Source organism: Aethalodelphis obliquidens, unplaced genomic scaffold, assembly GCF_003676395.1.
Source record: "Aethalodelphis obliquidens isolate GAN/ISIS:26980383/991018 unplaced genomic scaffold, ASM367639v1 scaffold42, whole genome shotgun sequence".
NCBI lineage: Eukaryota > Metazoa > Chordata > Mammalia > Artiodactyla > Delphinidae > Aethalodelphis > Aethalodelphis obliquidens.
In genome coordinates, this window is record NW_020837986.1 from 12304252 (window position 1) to 12320916 (window position 16665).

The window sequence follows — 16665 nt, forward strand, 5'->3', positions numbered from 1 at the left end:
TCAAGTGCTTGGGCTCTCAAAATCATCCACCAGAGGAGCAGGAACTCTCCCCAGCATCCCTGCATCTTTGAACTTGGAGCCTTGGAGGTGGGGAGACACAGAAGCAGGTTCCGGTTTGTCTTTGATCTTCCCCCACTCCACATCCATCTTCCCTTCCTTTCTGCCTGCCCTGCTGACTTCAGGCTCCAGAATCAGATACAAAGACAACAACTTAACAGAGCCCATTCAACTTGCTCCTACAGTTCCATGAGTTGCAGGGATAAGGGAGCCCTACAATATATCCCTTATTATACACATTACTCCTAGTGGTTCTATGCTGATCGAACCCTGACTGACCTTGATGCTGATTCTCTCTTGTGTGTCCAATTCCTAGATCCTGGTTGCTCTGCCCTGGAGCCAATGATTCCTTCTAGAAAGATTTTGAAGCTAACTCAGGGCAGCAGCATTTCTTAAGCACTTACTACGTGCCAGGTCTTGTACACATTATTCTGTGTTCCCAATAGTGCTGAATGTAGTACTATTATGCCTCCCCCCTTTTTTCTTTCAATGATAAAATGAGGCTCAAATAATGTGCTTGAAATGCTACTCCAGGAAAGAGTTGGCATGAATGATAATAATAGCTTGTTTCTTGAGCCTGACTCTTGTGTTTTATATGTATCACCTGACTTAATCCCCACAAAACCCCTCTCAGACGGGTTCTGTGATTATCCCCCCTTTTCAGATGAGGAGGCTGGGGCTCAGGGGAAGAGAATGGCTAGCCAGTGGAATGTGAAAGAAGTGAAGCATGCCGCTTTTTGGCCCAGCTTTTGTTAATGTCCTGCCCATCTGCCAGCCCTCATTGCCCTGTCTTGGTGACAGAGGAGGTTGTGCACTCCAGACAGTGTCACTCCAAAATGGCGTGTGGAGTGAATGTGTGAGTGAAAAATCAAACTTTATAGTGTTACTCCACTGAGGTTTCAGGGCTCCTTTGTTACTGTAGCACAGCCTTGCTCTGTCCTAACTAATACCATAAAAATTGAGATTCCAATTTTTAAAAAGTGAGCAAATTCTGAGACGTTACCATTGAGTGTAATTAGTAAAAGAATGAAATGGAGAGCTGGGAATAGAAAAGAGAATACAAGCAGGTGGCAGAGAAACTGCTGAAGTTTTATGATGAAGATTTGAGAGAGAAGAAAGAGTCTGAGAGACAGTAGACCCAGGCCCTTGTGAGTTAGGCGGTGGGGGAGGACGGGGAGAGATAAAACAAGTCAAGTTGTCGAAGCTGGAAATTAATGATCAAACAGAGACATGATGCATGGTGCAAGGGCAAGAACTCAAGCACATTCCCTCCTTTCCACTGGCTGACATTTAAGCCTGACATTGTGGCCCTGAATGGCTGGTCCTTCTGGATGACCCGCCTTCCCCCTTTCCTCCTGAGAACACCTCTGCTAGGCAGGACCCTGAGCTGGATGGAGCCAGCTTCTGCCCCCTTGTGGTCCAGAGTGTTCACGGTTGTGGTGAGACCTGCAGTCTTCACTCCCCTGGAGCATCAACTCCAGCTCATTGAAAATCTTTGATATTTGCCATGCGTGTCCTATGGGGTCTTTAGCGGCCTCTGTAGAATTACAAGAGAAAATGCCACTGGACAAGGCAGGCTCACAGGGCCTGGGACGAAGGGCGAGGACTGTGAGTGAATTTATCCAGAGACAAGATAGAGCCTACTAGAGCCAGACACCCCCACACTTACAGGTGTGCGTCCTTGGGCAAGTGACCCCATCTCTCTGTGTCTCAGGCTTTGCATCTGTGAAATGGGGCAGTAACAATGCAAGCCTCGAGGGTTATTGGAGGATTGATTAATTACTTTAATGAACCTACAAAGAATGCTTAGAGCAGAGGCCGGCCCACAGTCAGGCTCGATGAGTCTGCTCTTGTTACTCTTCCTGCCTCTCCTTGCAATGCCTGTGGGAGCTGTGGGCTGGTGTTGGGGGGCAGAGTGGGGTGTGGGATGGGGAGGTTGATGGGGAATGAGTCACAGCTCCTCTGATGTCCCTCCTGTGGGCCTGGCTGCCTGGCTCCTGCCCCAGCCCCACCTCACCCAGCTGGGTGACTTTAGGGATTTTACTCAACCTCTCTGTGCCTCTGCAAAGGGAGGCCAATAATAACGGTGCCTAGCTCAGAGGGCTGTGTGGAGGATTAAATAAGCGATTACAAGCAAAGCTGCAATCACATGAGAGGCTATGAACCAGAACTTCCCCCTGAGCCTTCCTGAATTTCTGACCCACAGAAACCAGGGAACATCACTAAATGGGTATTGTTATTTAAGCTCCTGAATTTGGGGGTGAAATGTTGTACAGCAACAGTAACTAGAACATGAACATGAGAGGACCCCTCTGACTATTTTGTGACTCAGAGCAGGGGCAAGGCTGAATGTGTGCCATTGTCCATCCCAAGTGAATGCAAACTGCTTCTGGACTCATTATCTGACGAGTATCGAAAAGAACACATTTTCCAGATAAATAGCTACATACCAAGTACCAGAGGCTGCATTCAACTGTTCTAATAAAGATACTGCAACCATGAGAGCGCCTGGTTAAATTTCTGGTAGTCCACCATCATGTGTCATAAGCCATTTGGTTTTGCAGATTGGAGAGTTGAAATAGATGGGGTAAGCATACTCCACACTGTCCTTCCTATTGAATGAAATGAACCCCTTGGACATAGTGAATGAAGTGGCTCTCTGAGAATTCTGAAACATAAATGGTGGATTGGGGAAGGAAGTCATAACTTAAAAGAATGAATGATCCATAGTTGAGTTTCCTGGGTTTTTGTCCCATTTGTATCTTTCAGCCTGGACCCAAAGACAGTCTGAATCATGGAACCATGTACGGGTGTGAGCAGAAAGAGCTCCAAGGGAAGTCCTCTCTTTCTGATCCAAGGACTAGGAAGAGGGTCTCTTATGCGAGAAAGACAATGGAGGAAATCCCTTGTTTAAAAACACAGCCCAGTCATACAGAGTGAAGTAAGTCAGAAAGAGAAAGACAAATACCCTATGCTAACACATATATATGGAATTTAAGGGGAAAAAATGTCATGAAGAACCTAGGGGTAAGACAGGAATAAAGACACAGACCTACTAGAGAATGGACTTGAGGATATGGGGAGGGGGAAGGGTAAGCTATGACAAAGCTGGAGAGAGGCATGGACATATATACACTACCAAACGTAAGGTAGATAGCTAGTGGGAAGCAGCCGCATAGCACAGGGAGATCAGCTCGGTGCTTTGTGACCGCCTGGAGGGGTGGGATAGGGAGGGTGGGAGGGAGGGAGACGCAAGACGGAAGAGCTATGGGAACATATGTATATGTATAACTGATTCACTTTGTTATCAAGCAGAAACTAACACACCATTGTAAAGCAATTATACTCCAATAAAGATGTAAAAAAAAAAAACCCAAAAACACAGCCCACAGAGGGTAGGATGGAAACTGAATTTAACTGGGTTAGATTCTAATTGGGTCAATTGCATGCTAAAATGCACCCCCCCCCCAATATTCTCCGTAGGATTTAAATAGGACCCAGAGTCTCATAACATAGTATTAAAAAGTATGCAACCCCAAATTATTTGAAATACAATTAACTAGGAAAGTCTGACAAATTGTCAGGTGAACAGACAACTCATAGACTTCAACTCTGAGATGATCCAGACATTAAAATGAACAAGCAATGGCATTAAAGCAGATATTATGAACATGCTCCAAGAATAAGGACGAACACTTTAGAAACGAATGGAAAGATAAAGGTCTCAAAAGAGAAATGGAATCTACAAAAAAGAACTAAGTGGAAATCTTAGAGTGTAAAAATAAAAGTAACTGAAATAAAAAATTCAGCGGATAGGCTCAGCAACAGAGTGGAGATGAAAGAGGAAATAGTCAATTAACTTGAAGGTAAATCAATAGAAGTTATCCAATCTGAATAAGAGGAAGAAAAAAAGGGCGAAAGAAATGAAGAGAGCCTCAGTGACCAGAGGGACTATAACAAAAAGGCTTCATCCATGTCATCAGAGTCACAGAATGAGAGGAGAAAAGGACTGGTTGCAGAAAATAAATTTGAAGAAATAATGGCTAACAACTTCCAAAGAAGTCTCGCTTTCAGGATGGCAGTATGGGGGACACTGGGGGCCCATCCTCTAGCGAAACGAAACTAACTGGTGAAAACTATGGCAAACTCAGACTTCTAACTTCAGCTCTCACACGTACAGAGCTTGGAAGTTGTCACTCCCATCCTCACAACAAGAAAAGGGCTCAATGCTTAGATCCATCAGAGAATTGAGGTCATAGGGCAAACAGCCATCCTGAAATCTGGAGAGAGATAAACACATAGAATTATAGTCAAGGTCATCTTACCTGAAGCAGAGGCTGCTGGAGCCGGTGACTGGCAGGAACATTTAAAAGGTAATTATGACAAGTTCCTGAAGACTTGAATGTGGACTAGCTTGAGAGTTAAAGACTCCTGGGGACCCAGTCTTAAGGCCTGTCTACCATTTTGACAAATGTCCTTGGGGAAAAGATGATTCATACTGACTGGCAGAACTCTGACTCACGTCAAGTAAAGACAGCCTTGAGAATGGGGTCCTCCAGGGAACTAACAGACCGCTCAAACAATGACACTTCTCCGGGAATGAGGCTTTGAAGTTGTTCCAATCAATCCCCTTCTGCCGACCTTCTGTGGCTGCCAGGCTAATGGTTTTCACCAAGATTATGGGCTTTTGGTTTTCAAGTCTACTGTGGAGCTGGAAAGTGGGAGATGCGTACGCTAAAGTGTCACAAAGCTGGCTGTTCTCACCAAGATTCAGCCATTTTTTATTGAATAAACACCCCCCCAACCCCGGCCCCGGATTGCTGTAAGCCTCTGGTTAATTTCCAGAGTTCTGAAAAAATTGGTTCGGACAATTTTTGCTGGTTTTCTGATTGCTTTTACGTAGGAGAGAATTTTTGGAGGTCTTTAATCTGCCATTGCCACTGACATCCTTCTGACGAGCTTTGAAAATGTGAAAATGTCCTATTATAAGTCATAAATGTGTTCTGATTAACCAGGTCACTTGTATCCAGGGGAATCTTAGACCAGTTAATTAGGAATTGAAATTGTTAGGGGAGGGAAGGACCCATCAGTGGGCTATAGGAAGAAGTCCAGGGAGCAGTAGGAAGAAAATAGTATCCAGAGATGGACGGTGGGTGTGTGTCCAGGCAGGAATGCAGTTTGGAGCCGTGGTCAGAGGGCAGCAGGACCAGTGTTGAGAGTCCCAGGTGTGTGTATGTGCCCGTCTTTATCCACCTTGATTCTTGGGGCCTCAGCCCTGGGGAACTCTCAGTCCTGACCTAATGCTTGCCCAGAGAGGAAATGAAGGTAGTTAATGCCTGGGTTCTCTGCAAGTCAGGTCCTAATTGCTGGTTTCCAGTCTGGAAGGTCCTTTCTGTATTTCAGGTCTTTCACAGTCATAACAATCATTCAGCTGCTTACAGAATTTAACTACTCATCCTGAGCTCAAAGATCTTCTACTTCTGTGAGTGTGGAAGATGTTTCCCCTCTTAAATCCTCACCAGAAGACGCATGCTGGTTTCCTACAATAAGGCTTCTTGCAGTTCTGAACCACAGGACTGTCGTCCCCTGACGCCATGTTGGTTGGTGGCAATGGCAAGTGGAGATAGTGGTGGGTCCGGACACGATGGCAGGTGTTTGGCAGGAGCTGAGAAACACCAGCCTGAATCTGTTCATTTTCACAAGGTCAGTGGGGTCTCTCGATGTCTATGATGTTTCCCTCCTTGATTTGCCTTTTTGTTACTCTGTGACCTTGTGCAAGTCATTCACGTACAACTCAAGGCCTCAGCTGTGGAGTGAAAGGGTGGGGCTGATCCTCTAAGGACCTCAAACAGTGAAAGCATATTTATTTTTTATTTGAGGGGACAGCGTCCCCCAGCCTGGGTAGCCCTTCTTCCTTCTCGCATCCAATTTTTCATAAATCTAACCTGTATTCACAGTCTCAACTTCCTTACATCCCTTTCTCTTCTCAGTTCCTTAAAATCAGGTTTCTTCCTCTAAAAATATGACTCTCACCCAGGGCATCAATAATCTTTTTGTATGCAACTCCCATGACCCTTCTCTGTGCTTATCTTTCCCAAGCCTTTCAGCAATGAACATTCCGGAACAGTTTGTCCTTCCTCCTATACTTCCTCCTTGTCATCTTCATCATCCTCTTGCTGAGAGAGCAGAGAAGAGGCCAGTATGACTGGGTGCAAGTAGGCAAAAGAGAGGTGGTAGAGGACGTGTATCTATCAGCCTCCTGGATGTCTCCCTCGAGGTCCCACAAGCACTTTCACGTAACAGGGCCACAGCTAAAGGCATAATATTCCTGCTGAAATCAACTCGTCCTCCCATATTTCCAGTTACCTTTGGGATTCCCCACCTGAGACATGGATAGGAGCCTCACCTGCTCCCTCACCTCCACCCTTCCAGGTCCACCTCCTGAACATCTCTCTAATCTGCCATTTTCACTTCTTGCGCGGTATCTTGTGTATCATCACTTTTGCCTGGAGTGTTACATCTACCCAACACCCTGTCCACCCATCCTAGGAACCCCAGAGCAGTCTCTCTGAAATCCACACCCATCTGAACATCTTCCCGTCCTGGCTAAGACCATTAAGATTTCCAATGTAAGGTCCAAACTCTGTTCTACAGCTCCAACCACTCAGGCCAGGGCACTTTCCCAACTATGAGCCCTCCAGCGATGGTGAAGAATGACAAGGCACCTTGTGCAGAGAAAGGACAGTTTTATTTGGTGACGAACATGGAATGTGACACATGCCTGGTGGGAAAGAAGGGGAAGCAGTTTCCTTGGAGAGGAGGCTGCTCTGGTTTCCAAACATGCCCGTGTCATGGTCCAGGACACGGGCCAGCCTTCTGTGAGCCCTCAGGTGCTAGGCAGGGCATGGATCGAGCAGCAGGAAATGGTTCTGTTGGGACAAGACCCCAGCTGGAATGGAGACTCGAAGTCCCTGAGTCTTGCTGGTATTGGCCCATCATCAAACCCCCCCCTCCAGAGGGTGGGGAGGAGGCTGAGACCCTAAGGCTGGGGTGATCTTGACCCTGAGGCCTGGGGTCAGGGGGCTCCTTGTGCATGTGCTTGAGTGAGTGTGTGTCTGTGTGTCCATTTGTGCGTGGCACGTTTGCATGTGTGTGTACATGTGTGCGTGTGCTGACATGAGAGTGTGTGCCTCTGTGTGTCTGTCTGAGTGACCATGTGTGTGTCCGGGCATTTGTGTGTGTGTGTGTGTGCACGTATCCACGACCATGTGTGTTTCTCTTTGTAGCTGTGTTGCGGTGCCGCCTGTGTCTCTCCACCTCTGTCAGCATTTCTGTGGACTTCTCTGTGCATCTTGGTGTATGTCTATGTGGCTGTTTGTCTCTCTCTTTGGATGTCACTGTCCCAAGCCCCCTGCTGCCCCCACCAGGAAAAGAACAGCCAGCTCCCAAATCCTGCAGAGTGGGTTGCAATACTCACTCAGCTCAGCACAGGCTAGGTCCCTTCCCGGAAGGCTGAGACTTTGATTCCAGCCCATACATCAGTGCGTCTGGAAAATGAAGAAACAATAACCACAGACCAGAGTGAAGGAGCCCAGGGACCTCCACAGTCCTCTGGAGGCCTGGGACTAGGGAATGGGAACTCTGAGATCCAACCACGCTCAGGCAGGGCTTGGAGGGGACCGTACCACCTCCACCAACCAGCCCAGCTGTTCTCAGTGTCAGGGCTGATGTGGGGAGATATAGTCTATGCCTCAACAGGATCTGGATAATTCAAGGCAAAGAAGAAATCTGAACTGGGGAGAGTTGAGGCTGGAAGGACCTAGCTGTCCCACGTGTGCAGGGACAGAGCTCCCTGGGGGAAATCCCTGCTCCTGCAGTGGGGAGGGAGGGCTTGGAAGCAGGTACTTACCGACAGTGGAATGTACTAGAGTGGCGTCCAAGTGATTGAGAGCCTCAATGACCAGAGGGCAGACCTGACCCAGGGGCAGAGAGGAGAGTTAGGCAAAGTGGCACCTTAGGGAGAGCCTGGCAGCAACAGCATCCCCAGTATGCGTTCTCTGGGGAGATCGCCCATCATTTTTCTGTATCTGAGAGTGTCTGATTCGAAGCAGTCCCACAGATGAATGTTCACACACCCACACTGGGTGGAAGGAGGAACTGAAGACATGGGTGAGGTGCCCAGTCACGCAGTGAACTGTTGTTCACTGTGTGATCTGGCACCTGTTTCTGAATAGGGTGGACTACCCTGGGAGGGGTGAGTTTCTGGTTATAGGAGGCATCGAAGCATAGGCTGGGTGGGCCTGGTCTGCAGCCATAGTGGGGGTGGCCTGGGAGCTTCTTGGGGCAGGAGCCCATCTGTTTCAGCTGTAGTGTGGACACACACAGGGCCTGGCCCAGAGCAGAAACCAATCAATACATTTTGAAGGATGAAAGGAAGAAACGTGGACAGATGGATCAATGGACAGATAGACTGATGGATGGAATTTACTTATTAAACTGAGAGGCTCAGAAAAGCTCACCCCAGGGGCTTCTTTTAGCCTGAGAAGCTCTAAGAGCCAAAGGTCAGGAGCCCCCTCTTGTACTCACTTACCTGGCCCTGCACCAGCCCAGGAAGGACATTACCCAAGATCCCAGTGATGTTGTCAATAAGGCTTGCACTGGGGAGGGCGCCCAACCTGAAAGAGAAAAGCCACGGGCAGTGCAGGGGCCTGAGCCTGGTAGGGAGAAGCACTTGGATGTGCCCACTGCAGACTCAGCACCGAGGAATGGAACCTGGCCTCGTGCCTCCACACCCACACGATCCACAACAAGGGGCACATCCAAAGGGAGTGATACACGGCACAGCAGCGCACATACCAGGTACGTGTAGAATAAACCCACAGTTCCAGGACATAGTAGGTGTTCAATAAGGCTTTGTAGAATCCATAAATGAATGAACAGTGCTTAGTATGTAGTTGTCATGAGGACTCAATGAGATGATACGTGTGATGCACAACACATGTGTTCAGTAAACGTGAGCCCTGATGGGGACGACTCCTGTATATTGTACCTGCCCCCATCTCCCTTGCAGCAGTAACTGAAATAGTAACCCAAGTAGGCTCCATAGCTCTTTTACCCTTTACTGGCACAAAGCACGTCACATCTATTATTTTAGAGGATTCTGTCGATAATGCCAAAGGAGCTCCGTATTGCAGTTATCTGAGAAAGCTGAGACTCAGGTTGGGGAAGCACTGTTCAAGTTCACACAGGAAGCCCTCCATCTCTTGCCACACCCCTCAGGTAGATGGGGCTTGAACTCAGATTTCTTGTTGCCTAATCCAGCACAGAATTGGTGAGCCTGGCCTAAGAAGGGATAAGTGACCATTTACCTATTCATCCGTGCTTCCATGCAGCCATCCATCCATCGGCCTATCCATCTTCTCACCCTTCCACCCTCCCAACTCATCCATTCTCCCATTGTTCTATCTTCCCAACCATCCATCCATCATCCCATCCTATTGTTTCTGGACAGGAATAGCCACCCCTCTGGCCTCACCCATCAAGCAGGGAGATTTGCAGGCTGCCAGGGGAGAAAGTGCAGTTGCAATGGACGATGTAGAACTTCTCCTGTTCATCTTTCACAGCTAAGAGTTCTGAAGTGATGTTTAGCTTCACAGCCAGCTTCAATGGACTTCCAACCAAGGGCCTGCAGAGAAGACACTCTGTTGCAGCTGGTCTCACCACATCCCAAGGCAGAGGAGGCTTTTCTCCTTGACAGAAATGCCAGCCATCTTGCCCACAGCTGTACTCATCTCATTTCCCAGTAGAGGAAACCAAGGCTCACAGAGGTTAAATGAGTTTCCCAAGTGACTCATGGTCACTCAGCATGGCAGCAAATGAGCTGAAGTTGGAGGCTCAGGTCTGTTAGACAGACTCCAACACCTTTTTTCTTTTTGACTACCCAAGATCATCAGGGTCTCCTCTGGTGAGCCATCCTCCCATTCCCCCTTGGGACCCACTCACATTTTCACATTGAGGACCATGGCCAGAGGGATGGTGACATAGAGACGATGGCCATCAGGGCTCTTCAGGAGGACAAGTTCCAGCAGCTGGGGATCAGTGGTCTTCAAACTGCCCAGGGAGCAACATTGGGGGGAGAAACATTAACTCCTCTAGTTCTAAATCTAGAAACCACACCTAACTCCACCTTACCCATCCCAGAGTGGGAGCTACCCATGAGGTGGGATGGAGGAGATAGGAGGGGAGTCTTGCAGCAAAAGCCACATGGGTTTCGAGTCTCACATCAATTTTTCCCAAACTCTGCCCTGGGTCAGATCCAGACACACACATGGCCCTCTCCTCATCTCAAGTCTATAAGGTATTCCAGGATAGACACTGTGTCTGGGTTATATTTTCATCCTGTATGCCAGCTCAGAGCCTTACAAAGAAAGGGCCCACTCTATATTGGTTGACTTTGTAGACTGATGAGCAGGGGGGTAGATGGATATGTGGGTGGATGCATGGAAGAGTAAGTGGTTAGATGGAGGGAGGATGGACAAATAGATGGATGGATGGGTAAGTGGCTATTGGAGTCTGGGCAATTGGAGTAAGTCCTTCACGAACATTTATGGTAGGAATCACTCATCCTGCCAAGTTCTTCCATGGCAGGTCAATCAACAATGTTTGTCATGGAGAAGAAGAAGCAGGAAGTCGGGGAGAATGGAGAGAGGGTGGAAGTAAGTCTCTTCTCTGAGCCAGCCACTGAGCCAGGTGATCTACATCTTTTCAGTCCTCCCAACAGTTTTTCTCTGTGGGTACCATAATCTTCGTTTTACAGATGAAGAAACCAAGCCCAGAGAGACTGAGTGCCTTGCCCCAGGTCACCCAGCAAGTACACGGTGAATATAAGAATCAAACTCAAGCCTATCTATCTGTCTTCTAGTCAGGGGCAAGCACCTGGGTGGGTAGGAATCATGGGAATATCCCTGACCCAGTCCTATGGAGGATCTAGGCTTTGCCAGCTCACTGGCCTCAAACTTTCTACTATTGCTCCTTGCTTAGAGAGCTCTGAGGTGGCTCCTGGATTGTTCATCTTGGATTGTCCCACGGACATCACATAATGATGTCACTGAGGAGAGTAGCTTACACTTTCTTGCTTACATCAAAGGCCACAGTGTTCTAAGGGATTTCACAGGTGAGGAGAAGAAAATTACTATCATATAGTGGAAAAGACCTTGGCTTTGGACTTAAGTCAGTTAGAGTTAGAACCCTCACTCTGCATCACTCCTGTGGTGTGATCACAGGCACCTTCCTGTGCCTCGGTTTTTCCGTCTGTAAACTAGGGATTATTAAATTGACCTCGGAGGACTATGGTGAGGATTATAGATGATGCTGGGGACTAAGGACGCGCTTTAGGACTGGGGGCAATTGCTAGTTCAAGAGGGCTGGTGTTCCCTGCCAGACTGTGAGGAAGGTCTCAGCCTGAGTCCTGGCCTCATGTTCAGACCCCACCCCCCACCCCCCTTCAGGACCACTGCCTGGGGCTGTTAGATCTCCAACGGGGGTTCTCCGGTGGGGTCCAAGGCCCTATTTTAGGGCTACTCACTCAACGATGTTGTTCAGGAGAGGAGTCAGTAAGGGCACTTTCCCAAGCAGGCCCCCCCGCTGGCGACTGGGAGAGTTCCCTCCAGTCTTCAGGATGTCCAAGAGCGGAAGGTTTTCGAGAATGTCCAATAGATCCTCGGCGAGCAGGCCATTGCTGAGAGCTGGAAATGGGTATGGGGCCCTTGGGGGTCAGATCTGACAATTATGGGTCCTCAGTCCTTGCCCCCTTTTATCTCTCTTCCCAACCAACCACACACACACACACACACACACACACACACATATACACACACACACACACACACAAACACAGACATACACACACAGCCCTGAAGGAGGTTATCACAGACTCTCATTTACCACTTGTCAAGCTTCCAGCAAGATCTGTGGGACTCAAGGCCAGGGATGGAGTCATAGGCAAGGGCAGTGTCTGGTCCGGGGGCAAGGTCAGGGCTTCCAGCAGGACCATGGTCTGGGCCAGCAGCCCACAGAAGACAACAAGGCGCCCAGTTTGAAACATCTTCTCATTCAGTATCTGTGGAAAGAATGACAGGTCCACTGTGGCACGAATACAAGAGAGGAACCCATCCACCACCTGCCCCTGTCCCTGCACACCAGGGAGTGAATAGCAATAACTAACGCGTTTCCTCTGAGTCAGGCTTTGGGTTGAGTCCTCCACACTCAGGCAGTGGAGGGGCAGGGGACGGAATGGGCAGATCTCACCTGGCTTCTCAGGCGTCCCAGCAGATGTCTTGGTCTCCTCTTCCCTGCTGGCTACTGCTGAGGAGGCAGCCTCTTTTATAGTGTGGGAATCCGGAAACGAGCAGTTGAAAGATGGGTTTCGAGATAACTCAGAATTCTGCAATCTGGTGGTGTCTTTCAAAGTAAGACACCAAAGTAATAATTGCTCTCCAAAGTAAATAATTGCTGATCATATTAGTAGGTGGGACAGTTAAGCCGTTTGATTGACAAGTTAAACAGAGGAAAACTTGAGATGGGGATGTTACTCAAGACTTCATGGTTTCACGTGTGGGACTGAGGCTGGGGACCCACGCTCTGAGGTGGCCTGAAGATCACATTTGGAAACACTGGGAGAGGCAGCCGGTGGAGCCCAGGAAGGGACCTCAATCTCATATCCAGGCCTTTTCCATTCCTGGTCCAATTATTCTTCTCCAGTTGGAGGGCTCTTGCTCCCAAAATGTCAAAAAAGAGTCAAACTCTCTCTGATTTCCCTACATCTGGGGCACCCCTCAGTTCCAGGGCAGGGGTGTCCTGGTTTCTGAATCCTAATTGCGTGACAGTCACATGCTGGGGGCTACACATCCTCACAGAACCCTGGAGGGAGGGGTTGCTGTTCCTCCTTTGCAGAGGAGAAAGCTGAGACCCAGTGGGGACAGGTGCCCAAGGACACAGAGAGGATGGGGCAGAGTTAGTGAGACAGGGTGGGGCCTGGGACCTGGGACTCTTTGCTGCAGTGCTTGCACCTGGACAAATGTCTCCTCAAGCAACAAAATACAAACAAACTATAAGGGACTAAACATAACCGCGTGCATGGGCAGTTGGGGCAAATTATGGACAACAAGATACAAAACGACCTAAAACCCATCTGCCACTTCTGAAGAGCCAGGAGCAAAAACAGAGTACTGCGCATGCCCCCTGAACTCAACACCACCAGAGGGGTGGGCAAACTACGTAAGCCACCCCTCTAGCCTGATCCCTGGACGCACCCCTACCCTCACCCCATAGAAGGAACCAGCTTGCCCTGCCTCCGGGGGGGTGAGCAAGGGAACCTGTTACTAGTTTTCACTCCCCCCTGCTGCAGCAGGGACCCCCATAAAGGCTTGCCTGAATTTCTTGTCTGGCCTCTAGTCAATTTCTGTTGATTAAGGAAGGCCAAAAACCCTGGTCAGTATCATTAGGACTCAACCCATTGGATAATAACAATAAAAACAGTGTCAACAGCTAATACTTGCCAAGCTCTTGCTGAATGCCAGGTGCGGCATCGTTTTTCATCTCCAGCCCCTCACAACCCTGTGTGGGATGGGAACGAGTACGTCCATTCTACAAGGGGGAAACTGAGGCTCGTAGTGTGAGGTGACGCGTCCAGAGTCTCACAGTGGGCATGGGGCCTAGGCATTCACGCTCTAGTCCTTTCTCTTAATCACTGGGCTGAGAGATGAGGATGCCTTGGGCACGCTCTGACCGTTTTGCATCCCCATGTCTGTGAATGTCATGCCTCCCACTTTTATAACCTGGAAAATGCTTTCCAGTTTCCCAGGCCTGAGGGATTGTGTGACATCCTGGTCTCTACCCTTACCCTTTCTTCTTCCCTTCCCAAAATGAAGTAATGAGGCATTTGTTACCACCACTTGGGCCTTTGGAGTCTATTTTACAGGTGAAAAAAAGAGGCACAGGGAGGTCCAGGTCCTAGTCCAGCGAGAGCATATTATAAGCAAAAGCGGAGAGAGAAGGGCGAAATGCACATTTATGGACTACCTACTCTGTGCCAGGTGCTTTCCATACTTGAACTTCATCTTTGTCATGAGTGCTTGATATTGTTGAACCTCAAATGTCAGATAAGGAGACTAAGGTTCAGAGAAGGTGATTACTTCCCAGGGATACACAGCGAGTGAGTGGTGTCAGAATTCTCCCCTGTGTCTGATGCCCCTGTAATCAGTGAGCCACGCTGCCTTCCCCTCATGTCAGACCTTCACTGGAGCTGCTCCCACTTCCTGTGAGAGTCTGGCCGATGCCTCCAAGGGGCTGGGCCATGGCCTTGAACTCAATCATCTATTCAAGCACTCACCAGACTCTTCCCACAGCTTGTATGTTGTCAGTCATCCTCAAAGGGGTCCCCTTTTATGTTACCTTGGTACAACTCTTGTGGTTTGGGTCAGGTTGCCACTCTTTTGGGGGGAAATGGAAGCAGATAAGCCAAAGAGTGGATTCAAGTTTGTTACTGGACAGCTAACAGCTGCTGGTTTGAAGCTAGGAGGCTGCATTTGTGTTACGGCAGAAAGGGGATGGATACGGGCGCATATTGCCCTGGTTCAAATCCTGTGACCCTGGGCAAGTCCCTCCAAACCTTTGAACTTCAGTTTCCTCATCTGTAAAATGGGAGGATAATATCTACCTCACAGGGCTGTGGGGGATAATGTCTGGGGATGGGGTATGAACTTCAGTTCATAAACTCATGTGTCTACATTTTTTTTTTGAAGATTTTTTTTGATGTGGACCATTTTCTAAAGTCTTTATTGAATTTGTTACAATATTGCTTATATTTTATGTTTTGTTGTTTTGGCCGCAAGGCCTCTGGGATCTTAGCTCCCCAACCAGGGATCGAACCCGCACCCCCTTCATTGAAAGGCAAAGTCTTAACCATTGGACTGCCAGGGAGGTCCCTACATTTTTTTTTTTAATACATAATCCCTTCATTTATATATTTATTTGCTTATTGGCTGCGCCATGCCACGCAGCATGTGGGATGGTTCCCTGACCAGGGATCTAACCTGGGCCTCCGCAGTGAAAACTCTGAATCCTAACCACTAGGCCACCAGCGAACTCCCCTACATATTTTTTTTCTAATGTATGTATAGTTTAGCATTTCACATGCCATTTTGCTGAGTAACAAAAACTTCCCCAATTCCCCCTGGGATTTTATTTCTGTTCCAGGGGCTTTATTTGTGCCAAGGCATCTGAAGAAGGCTGTCCTGTCCCTGTTTTGACTGGAAATATAGAAGCAGCCATATGCCATCTGACCCCTTGATGCCAAGATGCTGTGCTTCCCTCCCGTCCAAAAGGCCCCTTCGAATTTAGTCTTTACTTTTTTTTTTTGCGGTACGCGTGCCTCTCACTGTTGTGGCCTCTCCCGTTGCGGAGCACAGGCTCCGGATGCGCAGGCTCAGTGGCCATGGCTCACGGGCCCAGCTGCTCCGCGGCATGTGGGATCTTCCCGGACCGGGGCACGAACCCGTGTCTCCGGCATCGGCAGGCGGACTCTCAACCCCTGTGCCACCAGGGAAGCCCTAGCCTTTACTTTTTACTGGACACCCTTGTTGGACACCCAAAATTGTTCTGTGTCTCGATGCCTTGGGTCTCAGGCAGGATCCCGGGGGACTGCCACAGCCCATCTGCCTGGAACTACTGAGACCTTCCAGTTAACTTTCTCTCCCTGGGGTCCTGCCACCTCTCCTGGTTCTGGAAGGGAATGTGGACACAGAACCCCTCTGTTCTGGAATCCCGCACGTTGACTTGGGGTTTCTGTTGTCCTCTTCCCACGTCAAGGTTTGCCTGGGGAGAAGCAAGGCCATGAGACACTTCTCAGAACCCACTAGAACTATTTTCTCTTCAATTTCTCTTGGACCCTCACACTCCACCAACCCAACATGGGAAATTTTCTAGTCCTGGGGGCAGGAAACCTTGCCTCAAATCATCATGTATATGCTATTCTTAATGTCTCCTATGCCCCAAATTTTGAAATTGAAAAACCCAGGCTTTAGGAATTCCCTGACAGTTCAGTGGTTAGGATTCAGCACTTTCACTGCCGTGGCCTGGGTTCAATCCCTGGTGGGGGAACTAAGATACTGTAAGCCGCAGGGTACGGCCGATAAAAAAAGGGAGAGAGAGTGAAAAGAGAAATAGTATCTTATAACTAAAACAAACAAACAAACAAAACAACTCAGTCTTTAAAAAATTTAACCTACAGTAAAATTGACCTTTTTTGGGTGTATAATTCAATGAGTTTAACACATGAATAGTTGTTTTTTTTGTTTTTTTTGTTTTTGCGGTACGCGGGCCTCTCACTGTTGTGGCCTCTCCCGTTGCGGAGCACAGGCTCTGGACGTGCAGGCTCAGCGGCCATGGCTCACGGGCCCAGCCGCTCTGCGGCATGTGGGATCCTCCCGGATCGGGGCACGAACCCGTGTCCCCTGCATCGGCAGGCGGACTCTCAACCACTGCGCCACCAGGGAAACCCACATGAATAGTTTTATGTAGCCACAATAATACAATAATACAGAACAGTTC

The 16665-nt window shown here is 48.7% G+C and overlaps 1 protein-coding gene across 1 annotated transcript; it reads right to left on the reverse strand.

The window, feature by feature from the left end:
- Nucleotides 1-7539: 7539 nt before the first annotated feature.
- Nucleotides 7540-12160, reverse strand: LOC113605043 (BPI fold-containing family A member 1). The gene is made up of 7 exons (XM_027078049.1): nucleotides 12001-12160; nucleotides 11642-11801; nucleotides 10060-10167; nucleotides 9593-9742; nucleotides 8648-8732; nucleotides 7967-8030; nucleotides 7540-7604 (listed from the first exon to the last, which is right to left on the reverse strand). The coding sequence occupies exons 1-7, from the start codon at nucleotides 12158-12160 to the stop codon at nucleotides 7540-7542; spliced, it is 792 nt and encodes a 263-aa protein (XP_026933850.1).
- Nucleotides 12161-16665: the final 4505 nt, after the last annotated feature.

Coding starts and splice junctions, on each gene's coding strand:
- LOC113605043 (XM_027078049.1), bottom strand. CDS start 12,160: ATGTTTCAAACTGGGCGCCTTGTTGTCTTCTGTGGGCTGCTGGCCCAG. Junction 8,733..9,592: donor CAAATCTCCCTGCTTGATGG/GTGAGGCCAGAG, acceptor TTTCTCTTTCAG/GTTGGGCGCCCTCCCCAGTG. Junction 8,031..8,647: donor CTGGGCTGGTGCAGGGCCAG/GTAAGTGAGTAC, acceptor CCCCTGGGTCAG/GTCTGCCCTCTGGTCATTGA.